Source organism: Aulonocara sp. 'chitande type north' Nkhata Bay, linkage group LG16 (genome assembly GCF_057382095.1).
Source record: "Aulonocara sp. 'chitande type north' Nkhata Bay isolate Kocher_YH1m ecotype deep benthic linkage group LG16, A_spYH_male_GT1.1, whole genome shotgun sequence".
Taxonomy (NCBI): Eukaryota; Metazoa; Chordata; class Actinopteri; order Cichliformes; family Cichlidae; genus Aulonocara; species Aulonocara sp. 'chitande type north' Nkhata Bay.
This window is the reverse complement of record NC_141359.1, coordinates 11,670,820-11,693,211: the sequence shown is the minus strand read 5'-3', so window position 1 is coordinate 11,693,211 and position 22,392 is coordinate 11,670,820. Positions and strand designations below refer to the sequence as shown.

At 39.1% G+C, this 22,392-nt stretch overlaps 1 protein-coding gene across 2 annotated transcripts; it reads left to right on the top strand.

Annotated features, from left to right (window-relative positions):
* The first annotated feature begins 434 nt into the window (after positions 1 to 434).
* Positions 435 to 21,096, top strand: LOC147311087 (integral membrane protein 2B-like). 2 transcript variants are annotated; one of them, XM_086265961.1, is made up of 7 exons: positions 435 to 688; positions 16,124 to 16,282; positions 17,380 to 17,448; positions 18,522 to 18,665; positions 19,041 to 19,151; positions 19,846 to 19,996; positions 20,247 to 21,096. In XM_086265961.1, the coding sequence occupies exons 1-7, from the start codon at positions 605 to 607 to the stop codon at positions 20,333 to 20,335; spliced, it is 807 nt and encodes a 268-aa protein (XP_086122087.1). In that variant the 5' UTR covers positions 435 to 604; the 3' UTR covers positions 20,336 to 21,096. The 2 variants fall into 2 exon arrangements, with proteins under 2 accessions (XP_086122087.1, XP_086122088.1); XM_086265962.1 differs by having other exon boundaries at positions 436 to 688; positions 16,124 to 16,255.
* Positions 21,097 to 22,392: the final 1,296 nt, after the last annotated feature.

The window sequence follows — 22,392 nt, the reverse complement described above, 5'->3', positions numbered from 1 at the left end:
TAAAACATTTTAGTCTATTACTTGCTTTTTTTGTATTATTTATCTATTTTATTATTTAACAGCCATTTATATGTTCTTTTAAGTAGGTATAGTAATAAATATGTTAACTGAGTTTTTCGTTTATTGTTTTCTGCATTGTTTTATTTTGTTGTTTATCTTGCATTCCCATTGCCTGTGCTTCTCGGCCTATTGTAAATCGTTTTGAAATACATGTCGTACATAGAAGAGGCTATAAAATAAAGCATAATAAAAGCAAGTATAATAAGGTATAATAAAGCACGTAGATACAGATGTTTACATAGTTTCACATTGATGTTGCTTGTAAGCTAAGTTTTAAGCTTGGATTGTGCCATTTTGCTTCGTATTTCAGTCAAATGTCGGAACGTCTCAGACTAATCGTCGTGGATATGCTTTTATTTTGAAGGCCGGAAGCGCGGTCACTCTAAGTCTAGCTTTACGTCGCTCTTATCACAACAACAGACTTGGCCGGGGAAGAAGTGCGACTTCTTTTTATTTCGGAGCAAATTCTCTTTGCTGTTGTTTGCTTTTTGTTGTGTTGCTTTTTTCCCACTTTCTGTCGGAGATTGTCACCACTTGTTTCAAGATGGTCAAGGTATCATTTAACACGGCTCTGGCACAGAAAGATGTGAAGAAGGACGCCGAAACTCTTATTCCCGAGGAGGACAAAGTGAGTAGAAAATGGCTAACGGCAAACTAGGTTCTCGGTGGGGGAAAAGGCGCAGTTAAGCATAAATGCGTAGAGACACAATACTGTTGTTTAACAGGGCTCCTGATATATTTCAGTTTCCCCACTCTTTGAACAGTTTTAAATAATACATTTTAAAATCATACAATATGTTTTTAAAATACTAACGTCAAATAATTCAGAGTTCGGTGGACGTTACTTTCTCAGGTGGCGTTTGTTTTTTTTCACCTTTGATACTCTTGACGTTTCCGGTATTTTCTACTTGTTTCCATTTTTTTAAAATCTATTTTATACACTGACTAAATGCCACATAAATATAATATTTACACCTTTTAAGTTGGTCTGGCATTACTCTGAAAACGTTAATGTAAGTTTATGGGCTCTAAAGTGCAGGAACGAGCTTTGCTTGACTTTTCATGTCGTTTTAGAGGTCAGCAAGTATACTAGCTGGTTAAAGCGTGTAGTTTCCAAACCGATCAGTCAATAAACAGAATTTGATTTTGGTGTTTTTGTTTTTTTTAACCCCAAATCACGTGTAGATTTTTACCTGACAAATTTTAAGATGGGTTTTAATCTGGTTTCGTATTACAGGAGTTGTCAGTGTTCTCACCAGTTATTCCTCCTTTTTTTGCAATCAGTTCGCCTCAGACTTCAAGGACGTGAAAATGTGCTGAGGGGGGGAAAAAGAAAAGAAAAAAACACAACAGAAAATGCAGATGTTATGTTATTGCGTCTTGGTGAAAGGTGCCACTCTCACAAAAGAGAAAGCATAATAGGTGGGAACTTCCCCATCACTAAACTCAAAAGTCCATGCAAATTTATTTATATTTAGTCTGCACCTCTCAGCAATTAATGACGGCTTAGGAAGGAAAGGCTTCACAGGAAGGCATAAGAGTCTGTCACTTCGCCAACCTCTGTGGTCTGAAAGGTATGTATGTAGAGTGTCCTAGAAATGTCATTCATAAGTTGGAAAATCCCTCCCCCGCCCCCCAAAAAAAAAATAAAAATAAAAATGCAAAAACCCAAAGGAGTGCTGTGCAGTATGGTGACACTGCAGTGCATTTCACACAATATTCACTAGAAAAGTGCAACTAAATGACAGTTTTGGAGTTGCAGAGTGGCTGTGACTGCTGTGTGATCTCAACCTGCGAAGGAGCTTGTTCAGCTGCTTTCGAGCTGACTTGTGGAGTTGAATGTGTGGGCTGCTGAGGCGTGTTGCCTCTCAGACGGTAAAGTCTACAAGATCTTCCCGCTGGCCTCCACCCTGTTGTAAAACGAGCTGTCTGTTGTTTCTGTTTCGTTCTGACTGAGGACGTCTGGGCTCTCTCTGTATGCAGAGAGCGCTGCGATGTCAACCGTGCTACATGTTGGAGTTGCAAACGCAAACAGCTGCTTGTTGTTTCAAAGATGTGCAATGAGTGACAAACCACAAAGTGTAATTCTCGATGAGAAGCTGTGAGAATATCTTATCTTGACTCGTGGTGAGAGTTCTGCATTAGCTGGAAACTTTCACACAATCTGCCTGCTTGGTTATTGTGGGATTAGATTGTATGAAGGTGGCATACACCTCCAACCCCCCACCCCCCTGTGTCTTGAGCTTTAGTGTCACAGACTTTTATCTTTTTAATCTTGATAATCAGAGCTTAATGTGCTCCTTCAGGGGGATTGAAGTAGAAAAGAGGCGATTCTGCACTTCGTTTGGGGTTGTGTCTTGGGGGATTTTCTAGCACTTGTGGAGAGAGCAAATGAGGACTTTGTGCCATGTGTCTCGTGCGTGGGGTTCAGTAGCATTTAGTTGAAATGTAATCCTTTGAAGTCCTTTACTGAACCTTTTTTAAAGTAGGGTTGTTGTTTTTTTAGAGTTAGATATCAGCCCCTATCCTCTAATTTGATTTAAATTAACAAAGTGCATTATTGTCCCAAAAGTCTGAAAATTTCTTTGTTACAACCGCCAAAAATTAACTCAACCTGTAAACAAAAGAGTTCAAAAGAGTTCAGAAAACTAAAGTGAAGGCACTAAATAAGTAAAAGTCTAATGCAATAAAATACAATGCAAGTAAAAAAAAAAAACTTAACATTTAAATAAAATGTCAAAAAGTGGCAAATATATAATAAAGTGTCCGTATAAAGCAATATATCTCAAACTGAGGAAATCAGAACAAAACAGGATAAAGCTGTAGAGGAAGTCCGGTGCTCATGTGGAAGAACAGACATTTCTGATAGTGATTAATGATTGATTTATCATTGGCAAAGTCAACAAGTTCTTCATAAATGAGGACGCTTTACTAAATTTCTAAGACACGATTTAAAATTCTGCACTGTATCAGATCTGTTTTCGAATGTATTAACATGCCCTCAAAACAAAAAAGGAAAAAAAACATTCTACAGTCAAGGAACGAGGTGTGTGTCTTGTTGCTCAACAGGATCCAAAAACTGATAAAAGTGGTTATAAAATATAAACGTTGCAGGCTAAAGCTATTAGTAAGCAGCTGCTTTAACAGACGGTTAGCTGATTTAAATTAATCGCAACTAGAAAAAATCCATTTATCCCAAACCACCAACAGAAGTGGACAGGAGCAGAGATGGAACAGGAAGTTTTATTACCCGCATCCAGCACGCGAAGCCAGTCCTGTCTGTAGCAGTGAGAGAGCACTGGATCATATCTAATCTGATTTAAGTACCCCTGAGTAGCGGTCATAGGTGGATGAATATTAGCTGAATAAGTGAAAGACTATTAAGTCTTTAACAGCTCCTCTGGTTCTCTAATCCCTCATTAAACGTGTTGAACTTTGTTTTGTTTATGTGTAAAAATTGCTGAGAGGAACAGTATGCTAATACAGTACATTAGCCTTAGTTTAGAAAATAGCTTGGAAAAAATCATGATGTGATGTAAATTCAGTTCTGTTTTTAATTTGATTCATTTCTTCTTCAGAAAGTACCGATAAAAATACCATTAAAGTAATGGACTGATAAGCATTATCATTAGAAATACCATTAAAACCATTCACCATACCCATACCTCATTCTGTAGTCAAGGAAATATGTTGGAAAGTGTTTTCTAACATATTTAGAAATCAAAGAATTATTAAAAAAAAAAAAATCTCCCATGGAGCAGGCTTGAGTTTATCACACCGTCATCTATTTTGCCTTCATGGAAATTTTCCTGCTGCTCTGCTTCCTGAGGGAGGAATCTGCTCTACTGGTCAGACCGCACAGGACCAAACAGGAACTAGCAAATGTTTTATGTTTTTGCCAGTTGTGTTTATGTGTGTTGGGGAGGTTATTTGATTATAAAAATAGTCAATCTGTTGAGGTCTTGGCTCCTGTTTGTTTTCTTTTCCTCGTTTCTTTTCCTCATTGCTCATGTGAACACAGACACTGTTGTAGTTCAGTGAGTTGCAAATCTTGTAAATGTAGCAGCTTGCTGGTTTACTGCCATATGTGCCGATTAGTAAACAACAGATGAGTTATGATACAAAAATAGGAGCTAGGATGCTTTAAAGTGCGGGATGAGCCAAGTCTTGCTGATACAAGGTGGCCTGATGGCAGACACTTGAATGTGCCATGAGTCTTGTGGTCTGACAGGCTGGAGACAGTGAGTTTGTCTGTAAGCCATCCCGTTCTGCCCTCATCAGATGTTTTGGTCATTCCTGCCTCCTGTTATAGCTGTGAATTTTCCTTGGATGTTTGGATTCAGATACAGTTATTAATCATTACTGATTGGGGAGAATGCCACATGATTATTATGTATGGTAGGAGGTCTCACAAGATCAGCCATTTGCTCCTTGTTGGTTGGTAGACTAAACAAAAGAATGTCTGCAGGAGCAAAGAGCGGTCCAGACAACAGCAGACTGTTGAACTGTGGAAGACTTGTTTCACAGGGAATGATAGAGATCCAATAGCTAACCAAAACTTTGATTGCTTGCCACTGGAGGCTGAGTAGGTGAAAGATCGACAGCAATCCAGTTAAAAATCCAGCACCTGCAACTGCTGATGATCACAAACTCAGCTACAGAACATTTTTCCAATTTTACTACTTGTGAATAGATCTTGTTAATTAAAGGCTGTATTTGCATCATCTTGACTCTAGCTGAACTAAGCAGTGAGTATGTTCTGGCTTATATTGAGTGATGAAGACATACTTTGCCAAAGAAAAAACTTGAATTTTGATAGTTTCTCTTTTTGTTGGGTTCCTCTTTACTCTCTGAGTCACTATCTGTCTGATAAACTCTTGTCTGACTTCCCTTTCATTTTCATTCTTCTTATATTTTAGCTCAGTTATGAGCAGAAAAACAGCATATTGAACTTTTGTAAACTTGATATTTTATTGTATTCTTTAGATAAATTGAATAACAATTATCAGCATGTTTTATGATGGATACAGCTGTGTTTGCATCAAATACAAATTTCTCTAAGATTGGTTGGAAATGAATTAAAGGTGCTTGATTATGTATCTGCTCTGAGTAAATAGATGTTTTTTAACAAAGTGACTTGGCGTATTACCAGACAGCAAAAAGCCATGTGAATGAAACGCATAGAGGTTCATGTATAACAGGAACAAATTTGCAAGCCTGTTTGGCTCCACAGATACTGCTTGAGCACTTGTGGTGTATTCGGGGACAGCTAAACTAAGCATGAAGATATGCTTAGCCTAAATATTTAGCTTGACCTATTTTCCCTCTATAGTTGTCTCAGTGACTGTCGTTAGTATGAGACACACTCAGGATTATTGGGGATTGTTTAACCTGTTAAGGTCTGATAGAAACATCCTTGCACAGCAGTTGAACTGAAGGCCATGACCGCACCTACAGAGCAGTGTGCTGTTTGTGATGTGGCTTTGCAGCCCTTTATATTGTCTGCCTGATTGTGTTTACAGTCTTTCTTTTATACAGGATGGCTGTGAGCCATGCACAGTCATAGTGCTGGACTTGCACCTTTATACTTTCGGTGTTGTTCCTAGTTGCTATATAAGAGACAGCTGCTGTGTAGCCACCATACACTGCATTTGGTATAGAACGATGTCAGTGTGTGTGTTTTATAGCAACCTTGCAAATAATTTGCAGGTGACCGTAAACACATTAGGAAACTCAGCAAGTGTTAATACCAGCTGTAGCACCCTGTGTCCAAAACCAGAACTTTGTTCATGTCCAGTGAAAAACCTCTCATACAGTCAATTTATCCTATTATTTAATGCACAGAAAATAATCTATCATAATATTTCTGAGTCTGAGATGGTAAATTCAGCTTTAGCCAACAGATTGGTTCCCCCCCCCCCCCAATTAAAACGTTTGAAACAGTTATTTGACTTACAAGTCGGCAGAATAATTATTGCAAATTTAGTAAAATCTTTATGCTTTTTGTCCACTTATTGTTTATTTCAAGTGTTAATAAATATACTATTATGTCTGCTTTACAAAATTGCAGCTTTGTGCAAATTTAGAGCGTTCTTCAGTTAGATATTTTCTCTTTAAAATTTTCTATTTAATAAATTATCAGTTTTATTGACCAAGTGCTTCAACAGCACACTACAGGATTTTCATCACATTAAGATATTGTCATTGAGACAGTGCAGTTTTGCGTTTGTAAGGCACATTTACACAACAAACACATTATTAGTACTTAATGTTAAGATGAGAAAAACAAGGCCAATATATGATAATTTGGTTTTAAATGACGAAAACTGCTTAGATGGTAAGGCAAATAACTTCCAGCTACCTCAGCTTAACTTTGGATGGAGGAGCACCTGTGCTTACCTCACAGTTGGTGAGCGGCAGTGTTTGAATCAGGCTGTAGTGCTACAGCAGTTGCGGGTGGTGCTTATTAAAGATCAGCTTTCACATCTCTGTCCTCAAATCAACTGCAGCCGTGTCAAGCTGAGTGTAGAACATCACAGGAGGAAACCACTGCGCTGAAAATTTCACTCTCAGAAGAGTCTAGTGTTTAATTTCATGCTTAAATATAAACGCTGAGTTCTCCTGACTTGGTGGGCTTTTTTTTTTTTTTTTTTACTTTCAATTATATGTTGAGAAAAAGTTTGCACGACTTAAATTATATTTTTTTTAAATAAGTAAAACACAGCCAGCTACCAAGAGACTTTTTTTGTAGTGATGAGAAACCACTTTTGTCTTCAAGTCAGGTTAAATTTAAATGAATACATTTTTAAAAAGTAACAATCAAGACAAAGCAGCCAAACCACTCCCCCATTTATTTATAAATGAGCAAGTTCCTGGGACCAACGTCGTGCAACCTCTGTGTACTGACTGTGCTACAAAATGGCTTCTGCAGCTGCGTTTGATAATAAGTTTGATTTGTCAAATAGAAGAAATGAGTCTTCAAACTATGCATATTGCAAAAGTGTCAAAACCGTCTCAGTGTGCGTCTTCATCCTCTCATTCTGTGATGAGTGAAATAGATGATAAGGTTGAACTTTGGCCTGTGCGTGTCAGCTAATAAAGTGTCTAAGCTGAAGTACAGATAAGAGAAGTATACAGCGGTCCCTCGTTTATCGCGGTAGTTACGTTCCAAAAACAACCTGCAATAGGTGAAATCTGCAAAATGTTTTAAGATTGTAAAACAACTCACTATAAGCTTTATACACTTTTCTCAGACACACATGAACATTTTCACACTTCTCTCTCTTGTTTAAACACTCTCAAAGTTCAAACCTTCGTAGAAAAAAAGTCCAGTATTATAGAATGAAACCAAAGGAACCCGCAGGTGCCTTTGAGGGTCCAAAACGTTTCGTTGACATTGTTGTGTTTGTTTGGGAGAAAACTTACAAACATACAGTGCAGCACTTCAGAGTCACACTGCTAGCGATTGAAGATTTATGTAAATTTGACCAGCTGAACACATACTGTACTGTACAGGAGACGCAGCATGAGATTGATTGACAATGGTCTACAGCCAATCAGGACGCAGAACACAATGCACTGTTAAAAAAAAAAAACAGCATGCAAAATTGCGAAACAGCGAGGCCGCAAAAAGTGAACCGCGTTATAGCGAGGGACCACTGTATTCCGAAGATTATGAAACTAGACTCCTTTTCCCGTATATAGTCTTTTTGAACATCAACGAAACTAGACAGTATTAGAAAATAAAGAGTGCTAAGTTGTTTTTTTTTTAATCTCTAGTTGTAGCATTTCATTTGTGAACATTTTCTACTGTACTTTAAACAAAGTTCTGGTACTTTGTAAAAATATACACTGCTGTCACCAGCTGTCTCAGGCTATGTCCATACGTACACGGGTATTTTTGAAAACGCAGATTTTTCTATGCATTTGGCCCTTTCGGCCAACACACAAACTGCGTTTTGGGTCATTGAAAACGCAGATTTTTAAAAACTCCTGCCAAGGTAGAGATTTTCAAAAAACGTTGTTTTCGCGTTTATGCGTGGACGAGGAAAATTGAGATTTAGTCATGCAACGTCAAAGTTGTGCGCCTTTTTTGGCGTCACGATGTGCGCCACGTTTTTGTTTACATGAGATGAATTTCTACAACAGCAGATAGACAAAATACTGTTGCTGTTAATCTTACTATCTGCAGTTTTTACACGCTTGCGTATACACACGCAGATACTGTTCATCCATTTAGAAAGACGGAGTTGTCAGAGTGAACTTCGGACGGGGCTTCTACATTCAGCACAGATGCTCTCGCAACCCAAATCCCGACGCCAACGTCATCGTCGATTTTGAATAAAATAATGTTTTTTAAATTAAATGTTTATTTATGTATGTTGTGTGCATTTTGTCCATTTCTAAGTTGTGAGTCAACACCAGCCAAAATACTGTTTTTAGTCATTAACATTTGAAATGATGAAGGCACTTTAAAAGTAACACAAAATTAGCAGTCTTCCCAGAAAAACCAAAAACTTTTCAGAAGTGCTTAAAGTTAAAATCCTGTTTACTCTTTTCCTTCCAGGTTCCTAGACTTCTGATTGGCCAACATACAACATAAACGGTTAGGATTTGGCATGTTCTTGACACCGTTTGACTTCGTTTTTGGCTTTTACATGTGGATGGGATTTTTTTTTTTTAAATCTCTGTTTTCAAAAATACGTGTGGACGTGGAGTTTAATAAACTCAGCCCTCTGCTCCTTGCTTCCTAAAATATAACACGACATTGGAGTAAATTCTCGACCATCTCACACTTCTGTTTAATCAGTTTTCTTTGTAACATTTATTCAGCTGTGTGAAAACTATAACTTTAATATCAGCCGCACCGATTTACTCAGGAACAAATAAAACAGTAGCGAAAGACTGCGCAGGGTATGAAAACGGCATAGCACTTTTGCAAATATGTGATGTCTTGATAAATCGAGCAGATATCACCCGATATATTGGGTGATATCTTGAAAATTTTGTGACCCAGAAAGAGTAATATTAAAACTAAGTAGCTGCCGCTTTATTGTTGGAACCTGGAATTGGCTGGGCCACGCTATGAATTGTGGGATACGTTGGGCCACGAAGAATACCTCCAGCCCATCCTTCAAGTCCAGGGAAATGAAGGACACATTTGTCGGCCGCATTTGGAGGAGCCTTTTAATTGCAACAGAATTTCCCTCGGGATAAATAAAGTTCTTCTTATCTTATGAATTCAGTCTTTAAATGTTTGAGCAGTTGTATCTGCCGAGCCTCACAGTTTGGGTGTCATATACTTTGAGTGTATGTGGTTTTATAGAGGCTGAGCTGGAGCAGTTACATGCTTACACCTGCTGTTTATGCAGATGCTCAAAGGAACCTGTGGTTGTATCTTGTTGACGTTGTGGGCATTTTGAAGCAAAACTTTATTGCAGTATTTAGGTTAAGAGCTTCATGTACATACTTGCTGTGCTTTGATTCCTAATTTCAGCATGAAACCTGGTGAACCTCCCTGCCCTGTCTGACGACAGTATAATCAGCTATGGAAGTAATCATTATCATTAGTAGTCTGTTGAGATTTAAAAGGTCTCCTTTTTACGTAATATTGATTTTCTTTTCCGTCTATCACGTCTTTCAGCAAACAATCGAATGAAAATAATGTTTTCTCTGAGTTTTGAGAAGGAGCTATTCCACATGTGCCAGTAAAAAATTTTCTTCCACCTTCACATTCATCAGTAAACCTAATTACAGATTTGGATTACAGACCTAACCTTTCCTCTGTTGCTCTCTGCTTGTTTGTTCTCTGGTTGGTTGTTGTCTCAGACACGTGGGCTGCTTGAAAAGGATTACAGTGTAATCAGTCAGATGGAGACTCAGCCAGAGAGCTTTAGCTGCCTCCCACAGGACGCTGCCGACCACTGAAACTCAAGAAGAGGGAGGATTAACTAAGCAGGCACATATATATGACAGCAGCTATGAAGCCCATGCACATTTACATAGTGCACACTATCTGAATGGTGTGCACAGCCACTGCTTAACGTAGTGAAAAAGTGTAGGGTTGCGTCCCACCATGATGCTATTAGTATTATATCTGTGACACATATCTAAGTCCTAATGTATGTTTACATACTTATAAATACACTGTGTGGTGGAGGATCAACATTTAACCACCTGTAATACACTTCAGCCAATGGTAATACACTTCATGAACCCCTAATAGGATTTCAGCTCTTCCCTTAAATGCTTCTGTAAGTACACCAAGAGCTACTTTTAAATCTATTTCCATTAGAAAATCCACACTCTTTTAATTTCTTTACGTTGGACATGAGTGCTCTTATTCTGCAGTGGGTTTTGTTGTTGTTTTTTCCTTTAAGCCAGTGTGACACACTTGCTGACTTTGGCTTTTTAAACACAAAGATTTGCTGCTTTCTTTTATATTTCTTACACTCTTTCTACTCTTTCTTCTTTCGACCTAACGTTACCCAGTTACTGCCTTCACAGACACACTATGTAGCTCAGAGGTGAAGATAAAGTTTCATGTGTAGACTGAAATAAAACCCGCCTTGGACAGTGATACTCACCTGTATCCACAGAGATGGAAACACAAGCCGTCCTCAGGTAGACTGATGCTTATGGACAGCATTATCCGCTTAAGACATTTACTGAAAGACTGAATCGTGCTTAGGATCACAGGGAGTTCTAAATAGTACTTTATTTGCATATTGATTATTGACAAGGAAAATGCCACAATACAGAACATGAAACATATTTGTTGAGGTGAACTGAAAAAGTGTTAAAGCTTTCAGTATGCCTGCAAAAGACAAAGAACTGCATTAATAGGTAACCAAAGCCTGACAGAAATGGAATATATGCATATTGTGGCCACAATGACTCTAAAGATCTTCACACACAGATTAATAGCTCTAACCATGTGAATCCACAAACATAATTAACTGGAAAATGTTTGTTTGTTGTGGTGGGTTTAGTGTGGTCAGCCCGTAGGTTCATCTCAAAGACACACAAACACCGTCATTGATCCCTGTGGTGTTGTGAATGAAGCCCAGAGGACACTTCAGCACAGTGTAAACCAGCAGCCTTCATCCTCACAGCAGCAGCTCAAACCTGGGATTAATGTGGCCACCAGTGTTGGGTTTGTTCCTCAAAAAGAGTGCCCTATTGTGTAGTGTATTACACAATTCTCATTACTTTTCTCAAAAGTAAGGCTGTATGTTCATTAATTACTTACCAGAGAAAGTAACTTATTGCACTACTGTTGCATTGCTTTTGCATTACTCTATAAATGACTTTGTACACAATTAACAATATAAACCACACTGCAACACAAATCCCTGTCCTAATGAGGACACACAATCTTTCTTTTAGTGTTTGCACGAGAACACAAAAATGGTAACACAAAGGACAGTCGAAATCCAGCCCAAAGATATTTCAAAGCGATTGAGAGTTATATTACTGTAGAAACATGTGCAGGTACTGAAATGTAATCTGATTACATTAACCTCACACTTTGGAATGTGCTACACCCATCACTGGTGACCACCAACCACAACAAAAAGCTTACACAATAAGTCGTTCCTGGCTTAAGAACAAAAGAGGACGTGTCATTTAACCAGACAGCACTGAGAAACAAAAATATCATTGTGTATAAAAAGATGTTTGTGTTGAGAGTTGGGCCAGCTCAGATATGTTTCAGTTTCATATACTTCATAAACATTTTTAAATGTAATGATACAATTAATAATCTGTAGGCCCTCAAATAATGATGAAATGATACAAATTTTGAGTGTTGAGTGTAGAGTTTTTGACTGTACATATTGTTCTCATGACGTCGGCATGCTTTCCCGTGTTGACATAGGAGTGGTATGATGAGGGTGCGTGTGTTGGAATTATGAAACGTTGGTCTGAAGGCCTGTTGGGTCTTGTTGTTGGTGAGACTTTAAGAGATGGTTGTAAAACTGGAAAAAGACATAGCAGTGCTCCACAGCAGAGGTCCTGATACAAACTTTGTCTTGAAATTTGAAAACGTTTTTACTTGGTGAACTTGCTACTGATGCTTCCTCGTCATGCTTGATGGTCTGTGCATTAAATTGTTGTTGGAGAGTAGCGAGCAGTTTTCAGATTGTATGTTACCACATGCAGTTCATCCTTCATTAAAGACATGAACCAACCATAGACGGTCAGCTGCAGTTCAGCCGCAGACCAGGTCTGACATATATGTTATTAGTAACATGCATTTCACCATTTCAGGGAGAAAGTCGTCATCAGTCCTTATTTAACCTCACCCTTAGTAAACTTATTGCAGCTTTGCCACTGGAGCCAATATTCACACCCTTTTTGGACAGCACTACTCTACACTTTCCTGCTTTAGTTTCCTTCCTTCTGCTCTGTTCAATTGTGGAGAGCTGTGAGTACCTGTGAATGAGCTTTTTGCTTGGGTTAAGTCTCTTTCGTGATATTGAATCAGGATCCTTAAAGTAAATGTTTTTTAATTAAACTGCAATACATGCGTCCTTCCTTGAAGGTCTCAGAACTCTTTTGTTCTGTTTGCTATAGAGACTTCTGCTTTTTATGTTTTGCTAACTTTTTTTCCCCCTTCCCTTAAAACCAAAAAGACATGTCGGTGATTGGAGCAAACCCCTTATTTAGCAGAGGTGACCCCAGCTATACAGCTGATGGAGAAAAGCCTGAGGAAATGTTCCCAATTTGGTGTCTTTCTGCCAGGCAGTGGTGGTATTAAACTGACTGCATCTGACACTAACATGTTGCTGATCTGTCAGCCAGTGTGTACTTTTTAAACGGTCTCACCCCCCACTTCCTCTTATTTGTCCGCATATTTGGTTTCATGCTAACGTCTGCTTTTTGGTTCCTTTTTTTAATCGCTACCGGTATTTCTGTTCATTCCAGGAAAAATGTTACATTCTAAGAGTCCTCTCCTGCTTTCTGTACTTTGACTTGTAGATCTGAAAGGGCTGACTATCTATTTCTCAGCAGCCACCCTGCTGCTGCTTTAAAAAAACAGAAAAGGCTCTTAACACTCTTCTTCTCTACCCGATATGCTGAAATGCATGGTAATGCTTCACTGACCAATCAAAAATGTAAAAACAAGCTTTAAACTGGAAGTCAGCTGTTCTCAAAGCAGATAATTCATGCTGACAAGTCTTGTTTTGTGATGACACAGTATATCTGCAGGCCACAAAAGATGAGGATGTCCTAAAAAAAATTTTATCCAGTGTATAAATGTGTTAAGTTCAAGTACTAAAACATGAAAAAACAACTTTAACATTTTAGTGATTAGCGATCGTGGCTCAAGAGTTGGGAGGTCGCCTTGTAATCGGAAGGTTGCCGGTTCGAGCCCCGGCTTGGACAGTCTCAGTCGTTGTGTCCCTGGGCAAGACACTTCACCCGTTGCCTACTGGTGGTGGTCAGAGGGCCCGGTGGCGCCAGTGTCCGGCAGCCTCGCCTCTGTCAGTGCGCCCCAGGGTGGCTGTGGCTACGATGTAGCTGCCATCACCAGTGTGTGAATGTGTGTGTGAATGGGTGAATGACAGGTTGTGTAAAGCGCTTTGGGGTCCTTAGGGACTAGTAAAGCGCTATACAAATACAGGCCATTTACCATTAACTACGATCAGTGTGACAAAAGACTGTGTTTGTTCATTTTATAAAATTTACACATGTAGTCTTGACCTTGGTCTAACCAGGATGATTTAATAACCATAATATCCCCTGGGTTTGATTATATAATAATAATAAGCATTTTCCTGTCAACCCTTGTGTTATTGTATACAGCACACTGTTGAACTGAACCAGTTCTAGACCAATAAGGATTTAGGAAATTAGCAAACACACTCTGTCTGGAAATGCATGCTAAATATTAGCCTTTTTTGATCATTTAATTGTTGCATGGGTGTACATGCGTGGTTTACATATGAACATAGGAGACTTGGATGTTCTGCTTTAGTTAAGACAGAAGGATGGGCCTTTTACATAGTGCAGCACTGTGAGCAATTTGTCTTTACGTTAAAATGTTTGGTCAACCAGGTTAATTATGAAAGCAAGCATAAAGCATAATTATGTAATATCAGTGCCCCCCACCCCCAAAACTGCCACAAAAAAAGATTATGAAATGTTTTCGTCTGTGTTTCTGTAACGGAAACCGCACAATTTATTTTCAGACTTAACAGGAAATTTAAAAAAAGAAAATGGTATTCACAGGAAAGCAACAGATCAGCTGTACTTCAGACGTGTTCCCAAATGTGTTGGAGGTTTTTATCCTAAAAGAACGTGCCCGGCTGGAGTACACAGTGTAGGTTTTGTTTGCAGCTAAAACCCCTGTTCTTTTCATAGCTGTTGAATTACTTGCCCATAATCCCATAATCTTCATTTCTCCTCTCGGCTCACGTTAGAATCTCAGCTTCCTTTGTTACGTTGTTCAGAGAAAGTAACTTTTATGGCATAAACAGAAATCGCTATTAAAACAAAAATGCCAGCTGGACTTGCATGCAATATCATGTAGTAATGTTGCCACGCTTGCAGCTTGGTGAGCCTCTTCTGGCAGAGCGTGACTTTCAGCTGATGCAAATATAACAACTTCTCATCCTCACAAAGGCAGTATTATTGTGTTGGTGGTAAAGCTGCCCCTTGAAGTGTCCCGGCATTTATTGCTACTCAGCAAACGAACCCGTGCAAGGTTCTCCACAAATGTGGATTGTGTTTTCTTCCTTTTAAAACATTTGGACTTCAATAAAAGGGGGCTCTAAATGCCACTGTACAATAGCTGCTCAGGAGCAAACAAGAGAACTGGTTGGAAACTGGTAAATAAAAGAAAGCGGAGGGGAAAAAATCAACATTTGCTGCCTTAAAGCTACCAGGACAGCTTCAGTGCTTCTTGTTATCGGTTCTTCCAGCCTTTGCAACTCAATTCAAATCTAATAAAAGAACATAGCATGAAGAGATCATTCCAGTGACACGAGAAACCAGAACAAGAAAACATGCTTCCTCACCTTGCCCAGATTTTTTTTTTTTTTTTACTGCCCACTGGTCAGAGAGAGAAGAAGAAAATGCAAATCAAGTAGAAGTTTCTACCTGATTGAAACTCCTTTTAGTCACTATTCAACAAACAGAAAATGTAAATCGGATCTTATTGTAGTTTCCTCTTTCCTGAAGATTCCAGTGAAGTAATAACAGAACGAGTTGAGAGCCACACTTTCATCTGTGTTTTCGTTTCTTTTCACATTTTTAGGTATTTTTTCACTCTGTTTGTTTCCCCCCTCTGTGATTCGCATCATGATGAGTCACCCTGATGCTGTGTTAGTCTGAAAAGAGATGTTGAGCCTGCTTCATCTGATCTCAAGAAAGCCTTTGTTTTCTTACACACACACACACACACACACACACACACTTTCCTCATCTCACACCCTGGCCTCTGGATTAATAGTTGACGTAGTTCAAGATATTTTCCCGGCTGAAAAGCTGGTGAAAGTTGGGACGGGTTCTGATTTTTATTTGAGTCTAAGTGCATTTGAATTTATTTAAAAAAACAAAACAACAAAATGTGCACAGTATTCAACCCATACTGCTGATTTTTGCTTTCAATTAATGTAATGTGGAGTGCTATTAAGTACATTTATATAACCGCAGTACTTGGTGCGTGCACTGTCCTACATGAACTTAGACTTTACCTGAGTAGGTCCAGCATGGTAAACTTTTCATATGTGGTACTCAGCATTTTTGTTCCCTGCGTTTATCCTTAAGAAAGTGCTTCTCCCCAGACCAGCTGCAGTTTCATCAGTGTATTTGTTTTCTGGGAGGAGGCCCTGCCTTGAAGGCTAGGGTGGTTTTGAATGCTTAATGCTTAAAAACTCAGGAAAATGCATTTGTGAGGGTTTGAAATAATAGGTATGTGTTGAAAATCATCACAAGTATTTAACGATAATAACCAGATGCGTACTGATCCTTGGGGGATTCTCTCAGATCCCTGAATGTATAATTGGAGGCAGTTAAACTTAATCGTATCTAATCAGTAGTTTGCCCTCTCCTGCAGGACGCTGAGGCTGCGGTGCTGGTGCGTCACCAGTCTCGTGCCTGGTGCTGGTGCATGTGCCTCGGTCTGGCCCTCATGCTGTCTGGAGTGGTGGTCGGAGGTGCCTACCTGTATCGCTACTATGTCATGGAGGTGAGTAGCGAGCCTGAGGACAATTTGGTAAGTATCTCATACAGCGCATGGAGCAAATGGTGCGTTGTTAAATATGAAAGCAGACAGGTAGAAATGCAGTTAACAACATTACAACAGAATGTCACAGATGGCGGTGGCTCAGGAAGAGTTGATCATCTATGATTAAAAACTAATGGCCAATGGTGACACCACTTTATCAACTTCATAATGGAATATATAAGTTTCCACATTTTCTGTTTAAAACAGTGACAGTGATGAACATAAACATGCATATGTATGTTACTGCAAAATTGCATATAATTTAGGATGTTATTGTCCTTCCATGAACAAAACCACCCTTATTTAAAGCGCCGTGCTCAGCTGTACTCCTGCAGCTCACACTGACAGTGAAGAGCAAAGCACATGGTACAAATTTATATGTACTTTTAAACACATTTCAGCTCCACTTTCTGAAGAAAACACATTCAAATTTAATTTCTGTTCATGACATGGGTAAGAAAAGGCATGAAACTTGGATCAGAAATTGCAAAAGTAAATGTGAACTGACACAGCGCGACAGGTCAGAGCATGTACGCCACTGCCAGCTGTTCTTGTCACGTTAAGCTCCGCCTACAGCACAGTGGCAGTTCTAGACACAAACTAGACCAAGCTGTTTTGAGTTTATCAACTTGAGCTCATCTTTTGTAGCTGAAGACTGAATAAACCTGTCGCTGATCTGAACAGGCTTCCTGTTTACTATTCTGTAAATGGCTGTGATGTGGCTGAATGTCCTCTTCTATTTTTATTAATCCAAATTCTCTCTAAATTTAAAGAGAATCAAATTGTCTCCATGTCTGTCACATTACATTCCTTAAGGAAATGCGAACATGCGCTGTTTCTAAATTCAGAAAAACTTTGTGTCTACAGAAGTATCTGTTTTTATGCATTTCTCCAGAGAGAACTAAACTTTTAACGTCAAAAACTGATGTTATTAGTTATAACAAAATGCTGTGAAGCAGACGAAACTGAAGGACTCACTGGGAATAAGACTTCCTCAAATTTGAGATGTATGTTCTGTTACGCTTTATTTGTCAAAAATGTCACATCTCTGTCTCCTTTTTTCTTTTTCTTTTTTTTAACCACAGGAGGGCCAAGTATTTTTTTGTGGCGTCAAATACCGCGAAGAAGACTTCATGATCCAGGAGGAGGATGAGGTATGGCAAAACTCTGGCTATAGTATCTTTTCCTTATCAGAGGCCTGTGTTATGAAGCAGGATTTGGGAGCTCAGCGAGGTGCTTCAGGGTTAACCCTCGGCTATCAGGGTTACAACAGGGGTTGATTTGTTAGTGGACTACATCAGTATGGTGGCCATTCAAGATGGAAACCTGATTTGCTCTGGAGCATGATATGTCAAGGTTGGAGACCAGCGGGTACGAAATCACTACCCACTGACCCACTGATCAGTTCTCTGGAGAGTATTTTGCTCATTTATTTTAAAAAAACAAACAAACAACTTCTTGACCCCAGAGTGATAACAGAAGGGCCAGCTGGTTTTAGAGACAGAAAAAAGCTTTTGGTTTTCTCTGCATACCCATCAGGTATCACATTTTTAGGAAAATTGGTTTTTTTTGCTGCAGGCATCTTCAAATCGAAATCATTGCTCTGTAAACCTGAGCCTAAGCCTCGTACTTGGCGATCTTAAATAAGATTGTGAAGAATTATGCCATAATTTCTAGCACATTCCTTATTCCTCGCTCTTTCATGTGTGAACGGGTTTGTGGTTAGATTGTGAAACTCTGGGTTATGTATCGAGTTGAAAATCCCCAAGCGTTATTTGGTTGGTCTAATTGAAGATGCGAGGGTAGGTGAAGCCAGATAAGGACGAGATACCATGAGTATGATGAACTCCCTTGCAACACAGGCCTGTGTTTATATGTTTGTGTTCAGTATGTGACACTGGTTCAGTGTGTCTATTGTTTTCATTTAATCATTACCGATTGAGTTACTGATTAATGTCCTGAGTTGGTGACTAACTGACCTCTGCTTGCAGGGCTCTTTTAGGAAAGTGAGCCTAGTCAGTTTCGCATCACTGCCATAAATCAGTGTATGAGCTGACAGGCCTCCAAGCTTTGCACCATATGGTTTTATTTCTGTACCAAAAGTATTTTTTAAGAAAATATGACTTGATCCAAAAACAATTCTGAATTATGTTTAGGTAGAAGGAAAGCGTTTCACTGAGTAACCAGTGACTGTAACTTATTAAAAATGTTACGCACTGGTTCATAGGTGGAGGTGGAGCTGCCAAACCACATGCGTCAGATGTCAGAGACGATCCGGGTGTTGGAGACAGAGCAGGTGGAGCTAATCAGTGTGCCAGTGCCCGAGTTTGAAGATGGAGACCCAGCTGACATCGTCCACGACTTCAGCCGGGTATGTACTTGAAAAGATGGAAATAGTGATGTTGACGCAAAGCTACGGTTGCACATTTAGAGGGATTCAAAGTAGACCAAACATCACCTGGAATAACATTCTGACAGCTTTAGAATTTTAGGAAGAACATGTGAGTTGTGAGTGATGCAGTGTCTGCTAACCAGCCAGTAGGAATTCAGCCTGAGATGATTTACCCATCTCCCAGCATAGGCACCTTTATGGGAAACTGTATGCAGATATATTTAGCTATTTAACATTTAGATTTTAAAGATAACCAACTCAGCTTTCTATTCCGTTACTAGGTAAAGAAGAAAAAAAAAAAGAAGCAAATACCAGTTACTTTTCTGTTTTCTAACTGTATTCCTTCTTTCTCAGAGGCTGACTGCTTACCTGGATCTGTTTCTGGACAAGTGCTATGTCATCCCACTCAACACCTCCATTGTCATGCCTCCCAAAGACTTTTTGGACCTTCTCATCAATATCAAGGTAACTGTGCAGGGTTCAGACCTATTTGTGTTCCTGTGCTGGCTTAAGCCTGGATTATATTTCCATAAATCTGCTGAGGTCCAAGTAACAGTTTCATCATCAGACAGTGAATTTGAGGGTCTGTGTGGATGTCTACATGTTTGCCTTTTTTTTTTTTTTCTTTTGTTTTTCTTTTAACCTGCAGGCTTGTCCCCACAGAATTTACATTACAATGCACCAACTACCCATGAGAAAGAATTTTAACAGGAATGGCTTCTCGGTCATCAGGTCTCCTTCTGTCCGTTCCTTCATCCACTATGGAGTATAATCTAGGTTTTAGATGACATGATTTATAGCTGTCCTACATGCTCAAATTTACCATTCCATACTTTCCCAGACATGTTAAGGAAACTAGTTCCTAACTGATGCTCGGGGAAGATGCTTTAACGTCTTCCTCGTGTAAAACACCTCAAACTGTTCCAAACAGCTGGGACCAAAATAAATGAATTGAAACCACCAAGCTGCCTGCTTTAAATTGATATTTGCCATGGATCTATTAATACAGGTTCCAGTATTAATGACGATTAAGCAGAATCTGGCACTCCTCAAAGAAAAGAGATGTCCAAAAATTGAAATACAGACCCAAAAAGCGCAAGCTCTTACATATTTGCACCATGCTTTAAATAATTTGCATTTGGTTCCTCCCTTTGCCCAGGCTGGCACCTACTTGCCTCAGTCTTACCTGGTCCGTGAGGAGATGATGGTGACCGAGCGCCTGGAGCACGTCGACCAGCTCGGCTATTTCATCAACAACCTCTGCAAAGGCAAAGACACCTACAAACTGCAGCGCAGAGACAGGATTCTGGGTAAGCATGTCAGGCTTTCATTTAGGTTTAAACATACAGAGATATAAGACTACAGATGCCAAACAGGAAAGGCAAAGACAAAATGCACTGCCATACAAATGTTTAGCAAGCATTAAGAGAGATTGTAAATCATTGCAACCTTTAATCTGTGTATTTGAATGTTTGGAAGTTCTGTGTACTCTTTCAGCAACATGAGACACGAAATGCAGCCATACAAGTTTATATAAGAGATTCTCTGATCACCTCACAGGTATGCAGAAGCGCGAGGCTCTGAACTGCCACAAGATTCGTCACTTTGGGAGTCAGTTTGTGGTGGAAACCCTGATCTGTGAGCCTTAAGACGCCTCGTCGCCTCACGACGTGCTCTTAAAGTCACTGGCGTGCAGTGAGATTGTGTTTTTAATCCGCACCTGTCTATTGTTTCCTGTTCTTTACTTCAGGTAGTTTGAGTGAGTGAGCGTGGTGAAATGTGATGCTGTTGGGTGAATATTCAGTGATCCTAAAATTAAAAAAAAAAAAAAAGTGAAGCATTGCGTTTTTTGTTTTATTTTCCAATTTCTATACAGAAATTATTTTCAGAGATAAATTAGCTTACAGCCAGCTGAGTATACAAAAGTAAATTATTTTAATCAAATTAACTGCAAACATAGTATCAAGCTCTTCATTAATAGACGTGGGTAAATATGAGATTTCCTTGCTTTCAGTTCACATATAACATTTTAAGACAGGGCGACTTTTATACCACTCAGTCCACAAAGACTTTTTTTGTATTTTGTCTGCTGTAGCTGTTAATACACTGCACTTGTTTTCTTAACTGGAAAATGATCTTAAAATAAGAGTGTAAATGCGCGCTTCTGCTGCTGAGCTTTAAAGTGTGTGAAATCTGACCGAAGAACACAATATTTTCATTCAGATGAAAGACAGCTCAGAGAAATAAAAACACGCTTATATTAAAATCTTTTTCACAGGGGTTGTCTGTCTTTTTATGAATGTGTAATTTTTTTTTTTTTTTTTGGATAACTCTTCTTGTACCAATTTGTGTATATGATCTATAAACATAAGCAGACATACAGAATAAAGAAAATGGTAGAAACTATAAATGGCGTGTTGTGTGTTTCTGTGCCAGAAGCTTCAGAAAAATCCTATAAACTTTTAATTGGTGTATATACACTAATAATTATTTTGACTGTATTTCTGTTATTGAGCAAAGGATCAGACTACTTGAAACCAGCAGTACATGTTTATTTTAGTGTGCCTAGGGCTGCCGCGATTAGTCGACTAGTCACGATTATGTCGACTTTTAAAATCGTCGACGACTAATTTAATATTCGACACATCGTTTGAAGCTTTGTAAGATCCCAAAAGACGCAGGAATAAGTAGCAGGATTTAAGAGTAAATCGGCTTGGCTGAGATTAAAGTTATAGTTTTTACACAGCTGAATAAACGTTAAGCAGACAACTGATTCTCAGGAGTGTGAGATGCTCGAGAATATACTCCAGTGTCCTGTTATATTTTAGATAGCAAGGAGCAGACGGCTGAGTTTATTAAACTTCACCGAAACAATCTGCAAATTTCATTAAAATTTAATAAACTATCATCTTGTCTTTATTTTTAGTTAGCACAGACCTTAAACACTTAAAGCTGTAAGCTAATGATAGTTATATAAGAGCAGATGCTGCTGGTGCAATAAGCTGTACGTTTTACGTCCAATGGATGCATGACCTGATTAGTCGACTAATCACAAAAGTAATCGTTTGTGGCAGCCCACTGTGGGCCACACTGGTGCATCAGCGCTACATCTTTTATGGGTTCTTTGACTTTAATGAAAGGTCAGATTATTTCTTCAGTCAGTGTACTGTTCACCACACAGTTTGTTTTCATCATACAGATCATAACTCATGATAAAGAATGTGACTGACAGTGTCAGTGGCCATGCTGTTTACAGCGGTGTCATCACATGCAGTCGTTACCTCAGTGAACTAACATAGATCAGCTGTCACAGTGGGCTCTCTGCCTGTGTGTCATAGGATCCTGGTGGAAATTTGTCTATGATTAAAGCACTAATCAAGAGAGCCCTAACCCAGGGGGCTCATGGGGAAAGCAGTGGATGGAAAGTCACCTTGATGGAGCAGGGAGGTGTTTGCAGACAGGTCATAAAAGCTGAGGTTCGTACAGTTACATCTGCTCTAAATACTGGACTGAAAAACTATTAGATTTCTTTGATGTCTGTTTTACGTGTTAAACCTTCATTATTGTTTCACTCATGTTTGCTAATTTCAACTTGTGCCTGCTTGTACTGATTCAGTTTAGGTCTTTTAAAGCTGCTTTCCTCTTACCAACCTGTGCCAGCCTGAGGCCCTCAAACAGGAGCCTACAGGCTGTTTGTGGGTCTACA